General features: G+C 40.0%; 1 protein-coding gene across 2 annotated transcripts in view; it reads left to right on the plus strand.

Moving 5' to 3' along the window:
- DOCK1 (dedicator of cytokinesis 1) overlaps positions 1-23,494 on the plus strand; it is a 267,373-nt gene that overhangs the window by 25,568 nt on the left and 218,311 nt on the right. The window contains exons 4-17 of one of the 2 annotated variants that reach the window (XM_030453110.1): positions 4,017-4,072; positions 5,358-5,454; positions 7,907-8,055; positions 12,292-12,427; positions 12,716-12,873; positions 13,376-13,457; positions 13,867-14,002; positions 14,316-14,388; positions 16,817-16,959; positions 18,579-18,704; positions 19,936-20,060; positions 20,288-20,386; positions 21,472-21,544; positions 23,233-23,336. In XM_030453110.1, the coding sequence (XP_030308970.1) occupies positions 4,017-4,072; positions 5,358-5,454; positions 7,907-8,055; positions 12,292-12,427; positions 12,716-12,873; positions 13,376-13,457; positions 13,867-14,002; positions 14,316-14,388; positions 16,817-16,959; positions 18,579-18,704; positions 19,936-20,060; positions 20,288-20,386; positions 21,472-21,544; positions 23,233-23,336 (1,557 nt within the window). The remainder of the gene's footprint in view (positions 1-4,016; positions 4,073-5,357; positions 5,455-7,906; positions 8,056-12,291; positions 12,428-12,715; positions 12,874-13,375; positions 13,458-13,866; positions 14,003-14,315; positions 14,389-16,816; positions 16,960-18,578; positions 18,705-19,935; positions 20,061-20,287; positions 20,387-21,471; positions 21,545-23,232; positions 23,337-23,494) is intronic. The other variant, XM_030453111.1, reaches the window with a different exon arrangement.

Below are 23,494 nucleotides of genomic sequence, written 5' to 3' on the forward strand. Positions count from 1 at the left end.
ACTCAATTTCTTCAAAGCCATGCCCTGCACAACCTAAGAAGCAATTACACATTCTTCTTGGCTTAAATTAATTCCATGTGTCACTGTGTTTGTCTTGGATGCTGTTAAATGCAGTGATTTTTTTTTTTATTAATTTTAAATTTTTTTTATTTACTGTGACTAAAAGATTCCCCTTCTACCTCCCAGTTTCTGTAGCTTTCTAAGAATCCCCTGGTTTTTTGTTTGTTTTTTTGTTCTCAGGGGGCTCCTACCTCAAAGGGTGAGGAGGAAGAACTGATTTGTTTGCAGCTTGTCTATATATTTTTCAATATGAGTTTATGCTGTTTTGAAACTATTACTGTATTTCTGGAATCTTCTAAATCTGGATTTAGAATGTATTTTTTCAGAAGAGCAGTGCTGGCCTCTTGCAGTCCTGTCTGTTGAAGAGATTTTTTTTTTTTTCCCTTGTAACACTTAAGATAAGTTGGATGCAGGAGACCCCTGTGTTATAAATAGTGTGTGTCTATGCAGGAGGTGTCTGGTTATTTCCCAGCAAGGCATCCCAGTATAGTGCCTCTTCTCATGGGGGGGTTTAACTGGGACACTGGAAGCACTGGAGAAAACCCTGGGGGAGCAGAAGCAACACCTGAAAGCAAGGTTAGACATGAGAAAGAGCAAGGAGTGGGCTTTGATTAGGGACAAAATGTCATTTTGGAGGAGATCTATTAAAAATAATGTGTCTTTCATGCTGTTAAAAGCAAGTCTGTGTAAATTGACACTTAGATTTATCCAGGGGTATGGAGAATTATAGCAACCTGTGCCTTGAGCTCAGGGAGGAAAAACCCTTCCCAGGGCCACTTGTACTCGTGCTCTTTGCTGCTGAGCTGAGAAGTTTGGAAAGGTTGAGTCTGGTTTTGCCAAGGTTACGGGAACACCTTCCTGCAAAAACACCTGTAGTGAAATGAGGCAACCAGGTGCCACTAATTAGCAGGTAGTGGGCATGAGCCTAATGAGCCCACCTGTGCCTGATTAGGGTGGGCCCCAACTGTGCATGAGCAGGATTAGGGGGTCAATAAAAGGTGAGGCTTGAAGCAGAGGCTCAGCTCAGTCCTGAGCAAGCCAGCAGAGAGGTCAGTCGGATCTGGAGCAGTAGCACCGAGCCAGGCTGATGAATCCTGAGGGTACCAGACCCAGAGCACTATTTGTGCCCTTCTGCTGGAACACCTTGGAGCCCCGTGCCCTAAGAGAGGTTTGTCTTGCAACATCTGGTGGAGAATTTGGGCACAGACCTTGATCCAGCCCCTGCTCAGATGAACCAGAAGAAATTGAGGCAGTTTGGTGCAAACTAACATCAGCAGAGAACCCAAGGAGTTGGGTAAGAAGATCTATTACCTTCTTTCTATATCACTGACTCAAAAAGAAAAAGATGGGACTGTCATCAAGCACTCCCACTAATGAGAAGCTGTTAGTGTTTACTGGAAGAGGTTCTAGCTGTGTCTTCACAGACTCCAGACCTCTTTGGGTTCCCAGTAAATGGACACGCCCTGCCATGACCAGATCTCTAATGGACAACCTGACAGCCATTCCTGACAAAGATGCATCATCCAGCAGGTCAAACAACTTGTGTGTTTAGGACATCTCATGCCTTTGAACTTCACATATTTTTTGTGTCCCTTTTCAAAAAAAAAACCAAAAGGGGTGTGTGTGGGGGGAAGTGTAGTGAAATGAAGCAACCAGGTGACACTAATTAGCAGGTAGTGGGCATGAGCCTAATGAGCCCACCTGTGCCTGATTAGGGTGGGCCCCAACTGTGCATGAGCAGGATTAGGGGGTCAATAAAAGGTGAGGCTTGAAGCAGAGGCTCAGCTCAGTCCTGAGCAAGCCAGCAGAGAGGTCAGTTGAATGTGAAGCAGTAGCACCGAGCCAGGTTGATGAATCCTGAGGGCACCAGACCCAGAGCACTATTTGTGCCCTTCTGCTGGAACACCTCGGAGCCCTGTGCCCTAAGAGAGGTTTGTCTTGCAACATCTGGTGGAGGATTTGGGCACAGACCTTGGTCCAGCCCCTGCTCAGATGAACCAGAAGAAATTGAGGCAGTTTGGTGCAAACTAACATCAGCAGAGAACCCAAGGAGTTGGGTAAGAAGATCTATTACCTTCTTTCTATATCACTGACTCAAAAAGAAAAAGATGGGACTGTCATCAAGCACCCCCACTAATGAGAAGCTGTTAGTGTTTACTGGAAGAGGTTCTAGCTGTGTCTTCACAGAGTCCAGACCTCTTTGGGTTCCCAGTAAATGGACACGCCCTGCCACGACCAGATCTCTAATGGACAACCTGACAGCCATTCCTGGCAAAGATGCATCATCCAGCAGGTCAAACAATTTGTGTGTTTAGGACATCTCATGCCTTTGAACTTCACATATTTTTTTGTGTCCCTTTTCAAAAAAAAACCAAAAGGGGTGTGTGTGTGTGGGGGGAAGTGTAGTGAAATGAAGCAACCAGGTGACACTAATTAGCAGGTAGTGGGCATGAGCCTAACGAGCCCACCTGTGCCTGATTAGGGTGGGCCCCAACTGTGCATGAGCAGGATTAGGGGGTCAATAAAAGGTGAGGCTTGAAGCAGAGGCTCAGCTCAGTCCTGAGCAAGCCAGCAGAGAGGTCAGTTGGATCTGGAGCAGTAGCACCGAGCCAGGTTGATGAATCCTGAGGGCACCAGACCCAGAGCACTATTTGTGCCCTTCTGCTGGAACACCTCGGAGCCCCGTGGCCTAAGAGAGGTTTGTCTTGCAACATCTGGTGGAGAATTTGGGCACAGACCTTGGTCCAGCCCCTGCTCAGATGAACCAGGAGAAAGGGAGCCAGTTCGGTGCAGGCTAACATCAGAAAACCCAAGGAGTCGGGTAAGAAGATCCACTACCTTCCTTCTCTATCACCAATTCACTGAGAAAAAGGCAAAGATGGGACTGTCATCAAGCACCCCTGCTAATGAGAAGCTGATGACATGGGCGAAGGAGCATGAACTCTCCTCCTCCCTGTCCACTGTGGCCGTGTGGGAACTTTGGCAGAGGTCAGTGACTTGTCCCAGAAAATCAACTGCATGCTGGAAGTCCAAATTAGTTACAAGGATCCATCTACAGGTCAGTGGGTAGGGCCCAAGCTGCTACTGTTTACTGGAAGAGGTTCTAGCTGTGTCTCCACAGACTCCAGACCTCTTTGGGTACCCAGTAAATGGACACGCTCTGCTGTGACCAGATCATTAATGGACACCGATGCATCATCCAGCAGCTCAAACTGAATAACCTTGTTGAATTCCTGTGTTTGGACATCGTATGCTTTTGAACTTCACATATTTTTGTGTTCCTTTTAAAAAAAAAAAGAAAAACAAAACCACAAAAAAACAAACCCAAAAAAACCCCAAATCCAAAAAAAAGGGGAGGAATTGTCATTTTTGTTGTATTTGTGTTTATTAGAACATATGTACTTATTACAGTTGTCATTGTAATGGCAGTTCTTCACAAAAAAAAAAGGGGGGTGGAGGAAAGTGTAGTGAAATGAGGCAACCAGGTGCCACTAATTAGCAGGTAGTGGGCATGAGCCTAATGAGCCCACCTGTGCCTGATTAGGGTGGGCCCCAACTGTGCATGAGCAGGATTAGGGGGTCAATAAAAGGTGAGGCTTGAAGCACAGGCTCAGCTCATTCCTGAGCAAGCCAGCAGAGAGGTCAGTTGGATCTGGAGCAGTAGCACCGAGCCAGGCTGATGAATCCTGAGGGTACAAGACCCAGAGCACTATTTGTGCACTTCTGCTGGAACACCTTGGAGCCCTGTGCCCTAAGAGAGGTTTGTGTTGCAGCAAACACCTCTTAGGAAATGTAAATGTGTATGAAAAACCCAAGGAAAGCACCACAGCACACCTGGTCTGATGCTGGGAGTTGGGAACAGGTGATGTGTGTTGGTGTGTTTTTAGGTAATAGATAAAATGTTATGTGGAACTGGTTATTGAAAAGATTTTGTCTTCTCTCCCTCCCTCTCCAAGGGCATATTTCCTGCCTCCTATATACACCTCAAGGAAGCAATAGTTGAAGGCAAAGGGTAAGTTTGATGTGAAAACAGTGAAAATACACTTAAATTTCTGGTGGCATGGTTTTGGTGTATTATCGAGTAACTTACACTAATTTACAGGGGTTTTTTTAACCATTTTTCTTTATAACTTTATTGGTTCTTTGACTAATAATTACCTAGATTAACTTCCTCCAGTCCTTGTTCCAGTTTTCCCAACTTCTTTTCTCTTCCAGCACTTGAATCTTAAGGCTTCTGCCTGGGATATTAAAAGAGACCTTTGATATGAAAGGCCCTTCTTTTATATGGGTGGAATTTGAACTGATTTCTCAATTCCCTCTTCAATAAATCTTGTGGACTGGACTGCTTGCTGAAAGCCATTATTTAGGCATAATTTTGTGCCTTCCTGAGAAATTCTGTAGTATTATTTGTGTCTTGATTCTCCTGCTCCCTTGCCTGATGTGTGTGACACTAAATAGTTTGGGCTGTCTTTTGTTATTTAACAGCTATTCAAGTTGAGATCCTGATGTATCAAATCAGCATTGTAATGCATGTAAAAGTTCATTAAATTGATCCAAAGTTTAGTTAAACAACAGGAAAAAAAAATCCGAACCCCGTAAGGGAAAATGGACTGAAATGAATAAATAATTAACTCAGGTATGAAATGGAGTGAAACAGGATTAAAATATTTTATTCCCTTGTTCCTGATTTATTTTTATATGCTGTTAAATATGTAAATGATAAGTACTAATCATGAGATTGCTGTGTAATGACATCTTTCTTGCTGATTACCAAACTGCCTTTAAGTACTGTACTTCTGGAATATTAAAAGATCTGGCTGTTGTTTTTCCCTTTAATGGCACATAATTTTAAACCAAATCCTACAGAAACTTAAGGGGAATGACTTGCATGCTTAATTTTTCTTGGCCAGATCATTATTTTGAAAATCAATTCAGGATAAGTATCAGGGAGTTGTAGGTTGTACATATCTGGCTCTCATCTTGATTGCTTCTCGTGCAATTAGGGTCTTGGTAACAAGTGGTATTGGGAGTTATCCTTATCTTGTGAGTATAGAAATAAGGAGAAGGGAAGGAAAAAAAATCTAGTCTCAGCTTGTCAAAGTACCCTTCACATCACCTGGCTGTACTGGTGTCCATCACTTATAATACATTCTTTTTTAAAGTCAGAAATTAAGTGTTATTACTTTCAACCCTGTTACTATTGAATCATCTTGGAAAATGAACATTTTCTTCAGAAATGATTGTGCCATCCCAACAAAACTAATGCTTGATTTACTCTTTTTTTTTTCCCTTTAAAGACAACATGAAACAGTTATACCCAACGAGCTCCCCTTGATCCAGGAGGTCACCACAACCCTGAGGGAATGGTCTATAATATGGAGGCAATTATATGTTGTAAGTACCAACAGGGAAACTCTTGACCACAGTGCCCAGCTTGTGAAATAGCCTTGCTGTGAAAGGCAGAGGGAGAAATAGGAAGGAACTGTTAATAAAATTCGACTCCTCTTGCTGTTTTTAAAGGCCACTTTTAATTCTGAAAAGCTGCTTATCTTCTATGTTAAGACACAGGTGTTTCTTTTGAATGTTTTCTTGATTATTCTCTATTTTTCTGGCAGAATCAGGTTTTTCAAGAGTGTTACCTCTGTGTAGCAACAAATTGCCAAGCAGTTATGAGCTCTTTTTCATGGGACACCATACAGGATACATTGGATTTTTAAGAGGCATTCTGAACTTCTCCAGAAATCATCATAAAGGAATTAATAAAATGGTTTTGAGGGCAGTTGTTTGAGAGGTTATCCTGAGTCTGAAATGTGGTATTGCTTAAGGCCAGACATACCACTTGCAGAACTGCACAAGACTTGGTTGTGGTGCATGTGGAATAAGGAAGGGGGAACAGCAAGAGACATTGTTAGAAGTTTTCTTACCAAGACTTGTGTGAGTTTGGTTTTTTTGTAGCAGTAACTTCTGGGAAATTGGAAAACTTTCCTACTCTGGGAATCACTTGTTCTGACCAGTAATGTTTAACATCTCATTTGTCATGCATTTCCTTCCCTGAAGCCACATAAACAGCTGAACAACACTGCAATGCTTTGGTAATAACTCTGAATTCAGGAGCAGGTGAGGTGTGATGCTACCAGCAGCCTCAATCCCTTCTACAGCTTTACTCTGAGTAGTTGATCATGGAGTGAGTGTTTATAGTTTGTACTCAAGGAAATTGTTAGAATAATTGCACATAAACTGTTAAAAAGAATATTGGTGCACTGGGATTGACTTTTCAAAGGAAATTGGGTTTAATGAATCTGATTTCAAACTAGTCAGTCCGCAGACTGGAGAGGTGTTCCATGTTTTCCACATCTTGCCTATCAAAAGCCATTAAATGGCCCCATTTATGCCTTTATTCAGTTGGTAATTTGTGTTGGAATACTGAAGAGGTATTCAGTTTTGTCTTGCAGCTAGATGAAGGACATGCCATGTCCTTTGCTCAGTGGTTTGTGCTTGTCTGCAGCATTGAAAATCACCAACATCTTTCCCATTAGGATTTGTCTGTGTGTAGCTTCCAGCCATATGTGCCTGGTGTGTCTTTCCCTGCTACATTAAAGAGCTTTTAATAATGGGTATTTTCTCTCTGTGAAGGCTCTTACACTGTAATCAAGTCAGCTTTTTGATACTCTGAACAGACTGAAGTCTTTAAGTTTCACAGTTAGATATTTTTTTCCCCTGGAGTCTTTTCAGTCATTATATCCTTTTCCTGCACCTTGTGCAGTTTTTTTGCTGCCTTTTATACAAAGGAGCAAATTTTACTTGAATTATTTAATTAATCCAGTGCTTTTCAGTCAGACAAGGCCTGGGTAGAGTGAGAGAGATGCCTATGGGTGTCCTGAACACCTCATGGATGTAGGGTGCTAAGGAAGCTGTAGTTTTTTTAGGAGTGTATTGAACTAGTGGCTTGGATTTTGAGGGTTATGAAGCCAGTAAGAGGGACTGTTTCTGGATGAGATCAAATCCTTCAGGTCCTCTGTGTCCTCTTTGTCTTCATGCTAACTTGCACAATAAAAATAGACCCTTGCTCAGTGATTTCAGGTTTGTTGTTGGTTTGCACCAAACTTGTGTGTGTGTGTGTGCTGTCTGCAGTTTAAACCACCATGAGAAACCTCCAAAAGTTCTGTTTTGTGGGCATGCACATATAAAAAAAGCTCTGGAAAAGTTTTCTTCCATTATAAATCTGGGAATTTATCTTCCCATGTCCTGGCTTGGCTGAACATTGCTGAGGAAAGTGTGTGTGTGCTGTTGTGCATTATTTAATAGCTGTTGCTGCAGCTGTTAAAAGAAGTTTATAAAAGTTGAAGTTTAGTGCTTTCCTGGTTTTTACTTTCCTTCAGATGTTACCTGTGGACTCCTAGGATACTGATGTGCTGAGCTGTGTGCACAGAGAGATTTTAAAGTGTTATTCTGAAGGTTGAATTTCTGGGGGAGCATTTGCAGATGGGAGCATTGCAGAACTCAAGCCTCTTGCTGTTAAACTGCACCATTTTTAGTTCTGCTCTACTCAGAATAGAGAATTATTGAATGAAGTTGCTCTGAACCATGAAAAGAGTTATTTTTTCCTTGAATTGCCTGCTCTTAAGTGTGTATGACCTGGGTTTTAAGGTGACACCATCTCCTTATTTACATACATAAGACTCGTTGTACTCAGTCTTCTGTGCTATATGAAGTTAGGTTTCTATTTTAAGGATAATTGCAGACCATTACCCTTTTGAATTCCTATTTTCACGCTTTCTTTATGTGTTCAGAAGATGCTCAGGAGACTTGAAATCTAACTGGTTACCCATATTTTTCCTCCAAACAGCAAGATAACAGAGAAATGTTCCGCAGCGTTCGGCACATGATCTATGATCTGATCGAGTGGAGATCTCAGATCCTGTCTGGGACCCTGCCCCAAGATGAGCTCAAAGAACTGAAAAAGAAAGTGACTGCCAAAATTGATTATGGCAACAGGTTGGTGAGCAAGTTTCCAAGTGTTTCTGCTTAAAAGCAAACCAGCTCGTGTGATACACATTTATCTGTAGATGACTTCTTGTAGGGTTTTTTTAATTCTTGTATTTATAGAGATGTAGGAGTGGATTAACAGTTTATTTATAGATAAACTGTTACATTTATATATAAACTATATATTATAAACTATTATATTTATATATTTATATAAATATATAGATTTATCTATAAATGACATTTATAGATAAATTATCTATAAATTTATCTATAAATTATCATTTATCTATAGATGAGTTCTTGCAGGGTTTTTTTAATTCCTGTATTTATAGAGATGTAGGAGTGTATTAACAGTTTATCTACTTATAGATAAACTGTTATATTAATATATTATAAACTATTTATAATAGTTTATATATATTTATATAAATTTATAGATTTATCTATAAATAACATTTATAGATCATTCATCTATAGATGAGTTCTTGCAGGATTTTTTTAATTCCTGCATTTATAGAGATGTAGGAATGTATTAACAGTTTATCTATTTATAGATTTATCTATAAATAACACTTATAGATAAATATCTATAAATTATCATTTATCTGTAGATGACTTCTTGCAGGGTTTTTTTAATTCCTGTATTTATAGAGATGGAGGAGTGTATTAACAGTTTACTTATAGATAAACTGTTATATATTATAAACTATTTATAGTAGTTTATAATATATATATTTATATAAATTTATAGATTCATCTATAAATAACATTTATAGATAAATTATCTATAAATTTATCTACAAATTATCATTTATCTATAGATGAGTTCTTGCAGGATTTTTTTAATTCCTGCATTTATAGAGATGTAGGAATGTATTAACAGTTTATCTATTTATAGATTTATCTATAACACTTATAGATAAATATCTGTAAATTATCATTTATCTATAGATGACTCCTCGCAGGATTTTTTTAATTCCTGTATTTATAGAGATGTAGGAGTGTATTAACAGTTTACTTATAGATAAACTGTTATAAACTACTATAAATAGTTTATAATATATAACATATTTATATAAATTTATAGATCCATCTATAAATAACATTTATAGATAAATTATTTATAAATTTATCTATAAATTATCATTTATCTATAGATGAGTTCTTGCAGGATTTTTTAAATTCCTGCATTTATAGAGATGGAGGAGTGTATTAACAGTTTATCTATTTATAGATAAATTATCTATAAATTATAATTTACCTATAGATGACTCCTTGCAGGATTTTTTTAATTCCTGTATTTATAGAGATGTAGGAGTGTATTAACAGTCCTACAGCAAGATGAAGAAGGAAGCTGCTACAACATCTTTAAAGGATGTGAATCATAATATGAAAAGTGGAATCCATGTGCAGCACTCTAGCTCGATGGTATTATCAGTTCCATACTGGTAGGAAGCTGTAACTGTTAAGGTCAGTTGGAAACTGCAAGTAGAAAAAAAGAATAATTTCAACTCTACTTGCTTCAGCAGCATGAACAGTTATTGCCTTTTCAACACCACCAGCTGTGTGTGCCCTGAAGTCACATAGCTGTAATGTGATGTTGAAGGATTTGGCTCAAAAAGCAGAGCTCAGCTCATTGTTCCTCTGCTTCTCTAGTGTCCAGCCTGTAGCAGCAGTTTAACAGACAGATTTAATAAAAGAAAGTATCTGTTTAACAGAAGGGAATGGAGATTGGGAAGGAAATATTTACCAAAAAAAAGACAGTTGTAGAAGGTGCATGTGTTAGATGTGTTGGTAGTTCAGAGGTGTTAACTCTCCAAGCAGTAGTCTGGATTTAGGCAGCTTTTTCAAGTATAAGTTTTAGTCATCAGTGTTAGAAGCTGTCAGTGCAGTTATTGCTTTTCTAGTTTTGTTTGAAACTGAGAAGTGGTTCCTCACTTTTCAATCAGGAAATTATTAGAAGCAGCATTTTGAATACTGAGAGAGCCAGCCTTGTGCAGCCACTGCACACCTGGGGATGGAAAAAGTTTTCAGCAAGCCAGTCTTCAACTCCTTTGTGATGTAAATAACTCCTCAGCTTTCAGCTATTTGTGTTTTATTCCTGAAGAGCTGCCAAATTTGCAGTATTTCTGTTCAGGCACTTTCTCAGCAAAAGCTGTGCTTTTAAAAAAAAATAATTAAAAATAATCATCAGTAAGTGCATTCCAGTCAGTAATTAGCATTTCTAATGCAAGATATGGACTGTTGTACCTCGGTAGGCAATTAACCAGATGTTGTTGATATTTGTTTGGCTACTGTATTTTACCATCTGGCTAAGGAGTTTGTTACAGTCACACTGAATAACCTCCAGATGCTCAGCCTTCAGATACAATGGAACATCTTGTGCTGCACTTTATATTCATAACATTCTGATGGACTAATTAAGTGAGCAGAACATTCTCTGTGGAGTGCAGGAGGGAAGTGAGTTTGAACGTCTGAGTAAATACTCACGAGTGAAAGATACCATATGTTTCTAATGGAGTCATATATTCACTTTTGTTTTCAATAAGCACGAGTGATTATTTCAGAATCCAGACAGAATGAATTCGTTATGAGTTTCATAAATGTTTTCTGATCTAATCATATACCAACTTCTCCTGCTTTCTGAAATACTGATTCAGAAATCAAGATTTTTTTTTTTTTTCTCTAAACAGAGACAGCGTTTTCACCTCCTGTTGTCAAAATAACTGAGGAAGTAAAAATGCTTTTGTGAATTCGTGTTTTTTAATGTTTTCCTGAAATTGGGTCAGGTAATTGTGTTGTGAAAACATGGGTTTTGTTCAGCTGCAAAAAATCTGTAACTGGGATGCTTAGGAAAAAGTGTCAGTGTTTTTCCAAGCATCATTTGCAAGTTAGAGGATAAAACAAAGGAGCTGAATCAGAAGAGTGTTTGCTTCTATTTATTTGACAGCTTGTGCAAACCTTCCTGTCCTCTAGGTGTGGTGTAGGCTGAATGATGGTTTTTTCCCCCTGCAGAGGAGTCTCTGCTGGTGTTCATCCAGGGCTGATGGTTACCATACAAGTGGTCAGTGAATATGTCTCCTGCTGGGGCTGGAAACAGTTGTAGGGAGGAACAAGACAATTTTGGCTATTTTTGTTTTGTTTAAAAGGTGAAACCATTTTCTCATTGGGAAATTCATCTGGGAGCTTGGTGTTCCAGGGATGCTTAAGTGGTTTTCATGATTATGTCCAGGTACAGAGTAGAGCTTAGGAGATGTTGGTTAATGAGCTGCTGCCTGCACTCTGCAGCTTGAATGAGGTTTTTTTGTCCATCTTTGAGTCAGTGCAGTGCCATTAATTGGAGGGGTTTGTGTGTTGACCCTTCTCAAGGCTTGGTTTAACACCTTCAGGGTGAGGAGAGATCCTCTGAGGACATGAAACACGTCTCAGTCTGCTGCAGCTCCTGTGACTGTGGGTCATGTCCAAAGGGAAATTGCTCTCAGTGGATGAGATGTCTTTGGAAGGCTTATTAGGCACTGCAGGTTTGATTTAACATTGATCAAACATATTTCAAAGCCAAAGTTAGAGCAGCCCCACCATGGGTGTTGACTGCAGGGTTTGAAGAAAATAGGGACCATATGGGGTTGAAACGGGGGTGAGGAGGTCAGGTGTAGGGAAGATGGGAAGAGAAATGCAGATCAGTGTAGCACTAATGTTTTTTTTTTATCCTTGGTTCTCCCTCTGTAATAAGATGGGAAAATGTGGAAGGTCTTTCCTAAGGCTGGATTTGATTATAGCAGAACCCTTCTTCCCCTCTTCAGAAGGGAACTGTGGACCCCAGTGTTCTGCTGGCAGAAATCTGGCTGCTGCTGTAAATAAAGAGAACCAATTTGTGCCTTTTTTTCTCTTGTAGGTTTTTGCTAAAGCATGAGTATGCCTGCTTGGGAGGAGAATGGGGAGTGGGACAAAAGGGACTGAAGTGGTTGTTCAAGCTGTCAGATGAATTGAAGGAGGAGACAAAGTCTCTTGCAGATTTAGTTGTTTAAGAAATTACTTCCCCAGCTGTTGTGCTATTTAATTTGCATTGATTATTTCTGTGCTGTGGGAAAAAGTGACTTCCAGGCAGGGATGGTTATCCTCCAGGACTGGTGACATGCTAAATTGTTCTATCATGTATCAAATATTCTCTTTAAATTGTATTTTTAAGCATTTATTTGAGCATAGTTAATTCACAGGCGTTGGTTTTTTTGTTTGTTTGTTTAGAATTCTTGATTTAGATCTGGTTGTTAGAGATGAAGATGGCAATATTTTGGACCCAGAGCAGACCAGCACAATTAGCCTTTTCAGAGCACATGAAATAGCTTCCAAGCAAGTTGAAGAGAGGCTACAGGAAGAAAAAGTAAGATGTACCATGCACTGCAGCTTTTCCCTTTGAGACTTAGAACTGTGGCTTATTTTTAGCATTGGTAATGAAGAATTTGATACATTTATGAGTAGTTTTAAGGCTTAAATATTTGGTAAAACGTGTGTGCAATTTGTTGTTAATCTAATGTTGTTAATATAAACTGAGATTACAGGAGTAGATACTCATCAGAAAATCCCCCTTCTGTCCATTTTAGGAGCATTTTACAGTGGTTGGATATCTGCTAGGCTGTTACATTTGAATTTTTTTGTTCTTGAATTACAGTCTCAGAAACAGAATATTGATATCAACAGACAAGCCAAGTTTGCTGCCACTCCTTCATTTGCTTTATTTGTAAATTTAAAAAACGTAGTCTGTAAAATAGGAGAAGATGCTGAAGTCCTGATGTCTCTCTATGACCCACTGGAATCAAAATTTATCAGGTTAGTTTCCTCTTGAGTGCTCTCCCTACTTTGTACTTACTCAGTTAAAGGAGTGAGGTAGTTTTGGAGGAGGAGAGGGCTCCATGGGAGTTTAATTTCTGCAAAATGCTTGGGCCAGGCTGACCTGGGGAGCAGCAGAGCAGCAGCCAAGTCCCTTCACCCTGGGAACATTGCAGGGTTTCAGTGCTCCTCATCCTGCTGTGCCTCTGCTCCCCCAAGTGCAGAGCTGAAGGGAGATGTGAACACCCCTGGAGACTTGGCACTAACCTGAGAGTTCAGTTTCTATACCTCCTCCTCTCTTTGCCAGGGGTTCTTACACTTTGGTGCTGAGAAGTTGCTTTTATTATATAAATGATGCACACAAAGGGAAAATGCCAGCTTTCCACTCAGGAAATACAAGCCTGTTGGGTTTTAAATATTTTTCTGCAAATCCTGAAGTTGGTTTTATGTGCTTTATGGTAAAGTGAGCCATTTAAACTGTCCTCAAATGCTGTTCTTTCAGTGAAAACTACTTGGTGAGATGGTCAAGCTGTGGACTCCCCAAAGATATCGACAGACTGCATAACCTTCGAGCAGTGTTCACTGTAAGTGTGTCTGCTTCCTTTCCCTGCCAAGTTTCAGAGCACTTGTTTCATAGCTTGGGAGCAACTGAGGAATGAAATGATCCAGCTGGAAACTGGGGCATGAGCCCTGCAGGTGATGATCCTGGGGAGGGCTCATCTGAGACATTTCTCATAAATGACTCTTAATATTCCTGGCAGCTGGCTCAGACTTTAAAGTTTTACTAGAAATGATTTGGCCTCCTAAGCAATTAATTTACAGAGAAGCCAAGATGTTTAATTAGTGTTACAAAAATTCCTTGACTCAGAACAATTTGCCCTGGTGCTAAAGACCAGCAGGGCAAAGGCACCATCCTGTCGGGAGCAAACCTCCTGCCTACAAAAAATGGAACATTATTCTTGAAAAGTAATCCAAACAAACTACTCATTCTAGGATCTGGGCAGCAAAGACCTGAAAAGAGAGAAAATCAGTTTTGTCTGTCAGATTGTACGAGTGGGCAGGATGGAGCTGAGAGACAACAACACCCGAAAATTGACCTCTGGACTGAGGAGACCTTTTGGAGTAGCAGGTAAGTAACTCCCTGTGCTGGCACAGAAAGTTGGGTGTGTGAAACACCCCTGGGGTTTTATAACTCCAAATTGTTCCCTGGTCAGACTGATTGCTGTGCTGGAGAGTTTACTGTAGCCTTCAGGGCTTGCATTTACCTGGAGATGCCAAAGGTTGTTTGCAACCTGTTGTAATTCTGTAGGAAAAAGCTGCAATTGCACAGCTGCTCCATCCCTCTGAGTCACCACCACTCCTTCCTGTCCCCCAAAGTGTTCCCTCAGTGCCCCTCATCCCACCTTGGTCCTTTAATTAAGAACATGTTGGTCTTTTTGCAGTAATGGATGTAACTGACATAATTAATGGAAAAGTTGATGATGAGGACAAGCAGCACTTCATCCCATTTCAACCGTAAGTAGGGAGTAGTTTATAGAGCAAGCAGAAGTTGAAGCAGTTTCAAGTTTTAACACTCATTAAAACAAAACACGAAACAAGTCCCAAACATTTGAAACTTTTGAATGGAAAAAGTGATCTGTAGATATTCTGAAGTTAACTTATTTCAGTGTGGTATTTTACCTTGAGTAGTACTTACTGGTTTTTTTTCCTGATAACTTCCCTCTCCTATAATAGCAGTAGTTTTTTGGGGTTTTGTTGTTTTTTTTTTTTTTTAGTTTAAAGCACTCATCTCCAGTTCTGCATTCTTTTATTTCTTTTTTAAAGATTTCAGAGTGCTAATGCAATAGGAGGAATGCTTAAAATGAGTCCATTGCTGGTTTAGCTCTGCCAGAGATTGGTAAAACCAGGAGCGTTACCAGCATCCACTGCAGGTGACTTCTGGGACATCAGTAAATGATAATTATAGTTTGGTAACAGCTATAATTTCATAGTAGAGGTTGCAGTTAATTGGAGAACAAACAGAAGCTGAGAATTTGAAGGATGCCTTGTGTAATACCATAATTTGGTTTTATCACATGAGACTTGTGAGAAAGCTTGGTGTGGGTTGGATGGTAAAGGAGATGATTCTGGTCACATTCTGTTACAGAAGCAAAGAGCAGTCTGCTACCTGGGCTTGGTCTTAGTCATCTAAAAATGCAAACCTTTCCACAGAGACTCTATTATTTTGTAATAATTAAATTAGCTAATAAATCTGGAGTTGATGGTGTCCTTGAAGTATAGACATACAAGATTTTAATATATTATCAAAGATCAGTTTTGACTTCAAACCACAAAATAAGATGAAGAAATAGAGGTTTATTAACCTGAATTTATGTGAACATGTTCAGAGAAATTGGTTTTAGCAGTAAAAGCTTAACAGAAGGTGTGTGTGGCAAATACTCTGTTCCAGCCATACTTCATAGTTTTTTATTTCAGGCAGTGAGGGAGGGTAGGAGGGATAAGTCAAATAAATGTGTGTAGGATCTGAATGCTTGGTTTTCCCATGGTGTGAAGTGTTAGTCTGTTTCTTGTTCCAAACCTCTAAACATGGTTTTGTTAGCTAAATTCCTTGTTTTATGTATTTGGAGATAGTCAAAGGGTTTTAATAATATTAAAAAAATATTTTTAAAATATTTTAAAATTAAAATATTTAAAATTTAAAAATATTTAAAAAAATACCAAACTCAGCCACATTGCAATAATGGAATATCAGATGAACTATCTTGGAAAAGAGAATTCAGCAAGCCCTTGTGGTTTGGAGCTGCAGGAGCTGCAAGGTCTTGAGGTGCTCTGAGGAGCTGAGCAGCCCCAAACCTCGTGGCTCAGTTCTGCTGCCTGCAGTGCAGAGTGTTAATGTGACAAGGAGAAGAACAATTCCATTTTTTTCCTAGGAAAGCAGGGGTTTTTAGGCAAGAGTGCATTCATGATATGTTTATTGTGTGCTAAACAATAGCAAGCTTGTTTTTTAGTGAGCGTGGAAGTACACAGTGAAAATGAATCTTTGTGTATCAAAGTGGATGCTAATGGAACTTCTAGTTTTCTGCTCCATTAACACTGATTTATTTTTTCTGTATATATAAATCAGCTTTTTGAAAAGATGTACAATGTGATTTATTTTTTCCCACCTAAATTAAAACATCCTTCTGAAAAAGTATATTTCCAACAATATGAATAATTTGAAAACACACAATGAATACTGGTGTCATTATTTCCAGAGTAGACTTAGGCTCTGTGTACGAGCCACATTTTTCTTCTCATTCCATGCTTTGCTTCTGTTGTACCACATGCAATTCTGTTTTCATATCTTTGTTTGTTTGTATTCATTCACTGGCCACCAGCACAATGGCTGTCAAAAGCACTTGGCAGGATTTCTTAAATGACACTTAATGCTGCTGTTTATATATCATTTCCATCTTTTCATTGATTCATCAAGCTTAACAGAGTATTTGGATGATCTGCTTTTCTTCTCCTGTGCCACTTCTGGGAGATTTAGGGGAGCTTTTCCTCCAAGGGGTTTGTGCTGCTGCTTAACCCACAGAATGACAGCAGGGACCCTGCAGGGCTTTGCAGGGCTGGTCTGTTGGAGATATATTAAGGAGAAAAAAGCCTCTGTGGGTTTTCACTGCTTAACAAGGGGGTTCTCAGGTGGGAGATGCCCTTCCTGTCCTTGCCAAGCATTCCTGGGGAGCAGTGACCGGTGTGCTGGGGTAGATCCCCGCGTTCTTCTGATTAATGGTCTCCCTCTGTCTTTCTTGTTACCTTTTCCTGTCCTTTGTCTTGCGTTGACTAATAAATACTCTTTGTCACAACTGTGATACGATCTTTTGTGTTCCCTTGTCACTGTGACTTCTGGTTTTCTGTGACCCTCTGTTTCCTGGTGTTGGTCGTCATGTGCATCCTCCAGGCTAGCGTTGGATGACGCCATTCGACACAAGCAGCTGAACATATCATCCCGTTTTTCACCCAGGGTGGCAGGGGAGAATGATTTCCTTCAGACTGTTATAAACAAAGTGATTGCTGCTAAAGAAGTCAACCACAAGGGTCAGGGTAGGTACTGCTCTTTCTATACACCCTCGTACCTTAAGTTCTGCAACGTGGGCAAACGGATTTGATGCGAATTGGGAGGAAGTGAGGGTGCATTCAGCTGTCTTTGCTTGCTCACTGCTGGGTGGTAACAAAAAATGTTTGCAGGGTTTGTTTCCTTTCTTCCCCATCCTTCAGGGTGTGTTCTGACATTCCTCCCAGCTCTGCACCTTTCCCCCCTGCTCTGTGTGAACTCCAGAGATGGTCTGACCTTGCTCTCTCCCTTACTCGGCACTGGAAGTGATGATGGAGTCAGCTCCTGTGCCACTGAGCTCCTTGTGTTGAAGGCAGGGATATTCCCTTTCACCTTGTTTTTCCACCTCCTAGCTGCTCTGGTAGCATTTGTCTCCCTCTCCAGAAGCCCAGGGCATTGCTCCTGCCAGCACTGCACCTTCCAGAGCTCGGTTGGGGTGAGGATGGAGCCAGAGCGGGGCATCCCCATCCCTTCTGCTGCCCTGAGGCTGAGCTGGCTTCCAAAGCCTGCTGTGTTCTTTTTGAATGTGTGTACCCCACCTCGTGATCAGGATGGGCCTGCCAGGAGCAAGGGGGCTGTGGAACAGCTCAGTTATTACTCTACTGGTGCCAATATTTTGGGGGGAGTCAGTGTAATGCAGGTTGGCATGGAGCTGCCAGCACCCACTGGGGCTGTGAATGTCAGAGACACCTGAACAACAGATCCCAGGAAAATTGTTTTCTGCTGATTTTTTTTTGTTTGTTTTTAATTAAGAGTAAACAAATATTCTTAAATTTTTAAAAAATTTTATTAATTACCCATTAACTCAAGAGGAAACCTTCAACCTGCTCTCCCCCCTCACTTCTCACCTGTGGCCCATGTGTGTTGGAAAGGAGAAAACCTTTCAGCTGCTTTGATTTGTTTCAGATTCTCTCCCCCCAGAAGGCACCCAAACAGCAAAGGATTAAGATGTGGTGGTCAGTGTAGGTACAGTCACTGCTTCAGGACACAGCAGCCCCTAGAACCATCTCTAGCACCAAAGCAGCCTGTAGCCTTTTGTAAGAGATGTCACTAGAAAGGAAATCTACCTGCTAAATGTGTACAAAATTAATGCTTAGTTTTTTGGTGTCTGTAACAGGATAACCCACTATTTTTTTTTACAGATTAATATTTTCATAGATCTTATTTTTTTCTGCAAATTGTTGTAATTATTTTGTGATTAAACTCGATTCCCAGTCACTTTACCAAGTGTGTAAGACTCCTCTGAGGTGTTTTCTGGTTGGTTTGTGGTTTGTTTGTTTTTTCTTTCCTTCACTTCCTTAAACCAAGTGTGCCTGATGTTGGGTGACAAGCAGCAGCTTTTTAGTGGCTGCTTCTGCTACTGAAGAGGAAAAAGTCAGCTGTGTAAGGCTGATCCTGTAGGTATATATATATATTTATTTTTTTTTGGTCAGTGCAGTAAAAACAACTTAGGGGGTGCTGGTGATGAATCAGTTCAGAGTACATGCCTGCTCTTGGCATCTCCATATTGACTGGTTGTAATCCATGTGTTTTGCCATTAAAATCAGTCCTGCCTCTTTCTTCCTGTAGAAAAGACCCAGGTTTAACAATTGTGATTTTTACATGACAGGTTTGTGGGTGACTTTGAAGCTTCTTCCAGGAGATATTCATCAGATTAGGAAAGAATTTCCACACTTAGTGGATAGGTCAACAGCTGTGGCTCGGAAAATGGGGTTTCCTGAGATTATTATGCCTGGTAAGACACTGAGAATGAGTGCTGCTTTGTTATGGTTTAACTTGTTTTAAGGAGTTGTATGTATGGAAGGTTTAAGGTGAGAAAAAAAATTAATTTGAGGCATGGTACACATTAGAAATAATGGCTCATCAAAGGTTTTTGTCTGTTTTAAAATAAAAGTAAAGCACTTAGGTAATACCTGCCACATGTGCTTCATCAAAAACAACCAACCCACCTTCAGCTTCCCTCAATATGTGGTGTTATGGTAACAGGGGAAATTCTCCTTTTTCTCCAAGAAGAAAAATATAGGCAAAGTATATATGCTTCTTATTCTCTTCCTAGCAAGGGTGGATGTCTTTTTTTTTTTTTAATAAATATACAGGGATTCTGTGAAAGTTTTGGTGTTTAGAAACAGCAAACCAAATTGTGATACTTCTCAAAATAAAGCTGTCAATAAGTAACAGGCTACAGAACCCCCCTGCAGTCTCCTTTTCAGCTTGATGGACTCTGGAGGATCCATCAGATATTTTCAAAACCATCCCAGTTCCAGCTCTCCCTCTTGTTGCTGCCTCTGTGTCCATCAGACTTTTTACTACATACTGAGTAGGGAGTAACTGCATCAGCACCTCAGGTTGTTAGGATCATCTTCCACATTAAATTATTGGAAATTCTCTGCCTTCATAATTTGTTTTCAGAATTGCAGTTGACTTGGGGTGTAGTTAAAAGACCATTTTAAGACACCAAGCTAAATATAACCCTGTCCTGCAACCCCCAAGCAGCAAAGCCATCAAACCACAAATCTAACAGGTTAAACAGACCTCTGTAGACTGCTTAAGTGTTTGGAAATTCCAGAATATCTGTATATGGGATAAATAATGCCTGTTGAATTATTCCTCCCAAATTAATAACGAAAGGAATTGTGTTATAAATGAGAACCAAGGTGATTTTAGTGATACTGACATACTCTTCATGATGATGGGATATGCTTCTCTTTTTTAAATTCAATGTTCTGCACTGAGTTGATAGTTCAGACTTCAGCTAAAATTGTGCAAAGACTTCTAAAGTTTTTCCAGTCCTTTTATTTTTGAGCGTTCACTCTCCCGTGGCTTTTAAACGTTTTGCCATGAATGTGTTTGATTGCTGCTAGGAGAAGGTGCTGGGGGTTGTTTTCTGTGTTTCACCACTGGTTTCACAGCTCAACAGGCAGAGTGGGGAACGTTCTGAGAACTTTGTGCTTTGCTTTGCCTTGCAGGTGATGTTCGTAATGACATCTACGTCACGTTGGTTCAGGGGGATTTTGACAAAGGCAGTAAAACAACAGCAAAGAATGTAGAAGTGACAGTGTCTGTGTATGATGAAGATGGCAAAAGATTAGAGGTATTAAAGTGATGTGGGTGCTCTTCATTTTTATACATATCTTTGCAGCTTAAGGTGTTTTTTTTTTACAACAAAATTCTCTCCCATGTCATGCACTCTGCTCATCCCATGAGAAGCTTGAGCCATTCTGTCTTCTTTTAACCCACTTCACCCATTTATTTTTTCATTATTTGAATGAAAAAGTGGAGTTTGAGACAAACATTTTCTCCTTTCTTTGTGTCTTTAAGAGTGTTATTTTTCCTGGTGCTGGTGATGAAGCCATCTCAGAGTACAAGTCAGTAATATATTACCAAGTGAAGCAACCTCGCTGGTTTGAGACTGTCAAGGTATTCAGGCTGCTGCCATCTCTTCCTTTTTGGGGGGATTAATATGCAGTTAATAAAGGTTTCAGTGGAAAGCCTTGAGAATCAAAGGAAGATTCAATGCTCGAGGTCCTGTGGAGCAAGACAAAAGGAATAGCTCAAAAAAAAAAAGGCTTTCAGAGACTTCTGGAAAACAAATTTGGTTTTCTTTGCCTAGTGAATTTTATTTCACCCTTTTGGTCAAGATGGGGGCACTCCAACATTTATTTAGGAAAGGTTTTCTCTGTTTCCATGAACCTGACCTAAAGAAACAGGATATCAATATTAAAACACAATTACCACAGTGCTGAACTTGTCAGTGTTTTGGGCTCTGGCTGGTGGTTTAAGCTTGATTAATTTGCTTGGGTGGTAATATTTTAGCTTAAATGCCAGGTTTTAATATTACAGAGGCTGATGTTAGCTTCATAAAACATTCTGTGTAGTTTCCTGAGAAAGGACTCAGAGCTGCTCCTCACACTGTTAGAAATCCAGAGGTGCTCTCACTGCATCTGTAGCCAGAAAGTGGCTGGGAGGGAAATGGGAGCAGAAATGCAGATGTGGTGTTGGGGAGCAGGTTACAGCACAGAACCTGGATGCTGGGGTGATGAAAAAAAAATGACATTTCCAGCAAAAATCCTGAGGGAGAAGGGCATGGGTTGCATCTGTGCACATGGGTTACATGTGGCTCAGTATAGGTAGTACAAGTGTTGCATCAGTAATGAGATGTTAAGAATTCTAAATTTTTCTGTTTAAGTTCATCTCTTCCAGTCAAACTCCAGAGAGGCTCATTCCTGAGCTGTGGGGGAGTGGTAGGGGAGGCTTTGAGGTTACAGCCCAACATCTGAAGTTTCAGGTCTTGCCAAGTACCTTACCAGGCTTGCTTAATACCCTCTGTCTTACGTGGTGCAAGAGCTGGGAGTTTTCCTGGGGAGTTCTGTACCCTTCAGCAAAATGGTGCTTCTGTTGCTCTTTTTGAAAGATGTCTAGATGAGGTTGGGTAGTGGTTGATGGTGTTTGATGGGACTGTACTGACTCTTTTCCTTCTCTGCCCTCCTTCCCAATACCTGAAGGTTGCCATCCCCATCGAGGATGTCAACCGCAGCCACCTGAGGTTCACGTTCCGCCATCGATCATCCCAGGACTGTGAGTACTCCAGCTTCTGCATTATGGTATTGTCAGTGTCTGGGGCCAAAATCTGCTGAAACAGGCAGAAAGTTCCTCATCTTTAAATGATTATTGTAATAGCTTTTAGTGCAGGGATAAGGTTTTGGGTTTTTTTTTCACCAGCTCATTTTGTTAGCATCTCGGCTTCTTTTCCCTTTTACATCTTCCCCACTCCATTGACATCAAGTTTTTCCTTCCCTGCCCAGTTATTTCTCCAAGTCAAATAAATGGGATAATGGATAAATCTTTCCATTTAGCAGCAGGAAGGTTTGTGGTCTTGTGTGTCTTAGAAGGTAGGTGGTTATGGAGTTGTGAAGATGTTTAATAATCCCACGTGTGAAATGGGAAAGTGAAAGAGTTTATAGTGAGCTTAGCATCAGTAATTAAAGACTCAGGTGTTTAGCAACTTAATTTCTGCTTTGCAGTCTGACTTGTGGTCCTTTTGAGGTAGTTCTGGTCTAAAAGATATTTGAGAGCTTGTGGTTTTCCTCAGCTTTCCTGGGATACAGGTGGGAGCTGAGTTGCCTTTTGCAGTTAAGGTTCAGATGGAGACAAGAAAACATCTTCCATTTGTCTGCAGTTGTTTTGCAGGGAAGTTTGGGGCTTTTCCTTGGTTGTGGTGATACTTGTTCCATAGAGTGATCACAGGGGCTGTCTCACTTGATGTAGAAGCCTCTCACAATCTGTAGGAAAACTTCTTTTGTAGACCAAAGACACAGACAAAAGAATAAAACATGCATGCATTTGAAGATGTGGAATACTCTGTGAATACTCTGGGTAGTACCTTACCCCATCAGGGTTATTTAATTGAAAGTGTATGTTTTGCAAATTGATCATTAATAAAAGATTTACTTAGCTCAGGCAATGGTACTTGCTAATGAAGACAACGTGCAGAAAATTAGTGTCATTAGTGTCAAAATTATGATTGTGCATTACAAATTACCAGAGTCAGAAATATTTTTATGTTGACTCAAAAATTTAAGTTGTGTTTGGTTTAAATATTCATCAGAGGCTGTGCCTTAGGGCTGCAGGGCTTTCTCACAGCCTGCTTGGCTTGTCTGAAGTCTATTTATTTATTTTCCCCTTCTGGTTTTACTTTGCTTTTTACTTGCTCTGTTGCTTTATTTTTACTTTTGATAATAGATTTTGAACAATGAGAGCAAACCAAATGCATTTCTAGTTCCTGTTGCCTGTAGAGTGGGTGAACTTTCAGAAACTGAGCTCCTGAGATCCAATCCCTGCTTTGCTTCCAGTATATTCCCTCAATAAATGGCAGAGCCCTAATGAGATCCTCAGTGCTGAACTTTAAATCATTATTCTCAGTAATGAGCACATTGCCTCTGCATCTTCTAACTCAAAAAAACCCACCCTGAATGCATCAAATTTGTTTTATTTTTAAACAGGTGCCTTAATTCAGCTTTACACAGAATGTAGAAATATTAAGCATCTGGTTACCTCTGCTCTGATCAGATTCTTCAGCATTTATTTCTCATTTTTGGTTTTGTCTTGAGTTTAGAAGACTCTCCCAGTTTCTTGTACTTCTTTTCCACCTAAGAATCTTTTGTTTGGTGATTTGTTTATAGTGTATCCATGGTTTTGAGATTAGGTAGACTGCCTGTACTAGTAGGAAATACTTAATTATGGTTTTGTTGTTTGTTTTGTAACAGCCAAAGATAAATCTGAGAAAATATTTGCCCTAGCATTTGTGAAGCTCATGAGATATGATGGAACAACTTTGAGAGATGGAGAGCACGACCTGATAGTTTACAAGGTAGGATTCTGGGCTCCTTTAGTGTTTCCATAGTAGGTAGCTTGTTGGCAATACTGCTTTAGCTAATTATGGTTACAGATTGACACAAAAAAGATGTTATGGACTATTCTCTTAATACAAGTCCTGTGTAACCTGCATTTTGGCAGACTGTTAAACCT

The sequence above is a fragment of the Calypte anna genome, chromosome 6, assembly GCF_003957555.1.
Source record: "Calypte anna isolate BGI_N300 chromosome 6, bCalAnn1_v1.p, whole genome shotgun sequence".
NCBI classification, from domain to species: domain Eukaryota; kingdom Metazoa; phylum Chordata; class Aves; order Apodiformes; family Trochilidae; genus Calypte; species Calypte anna.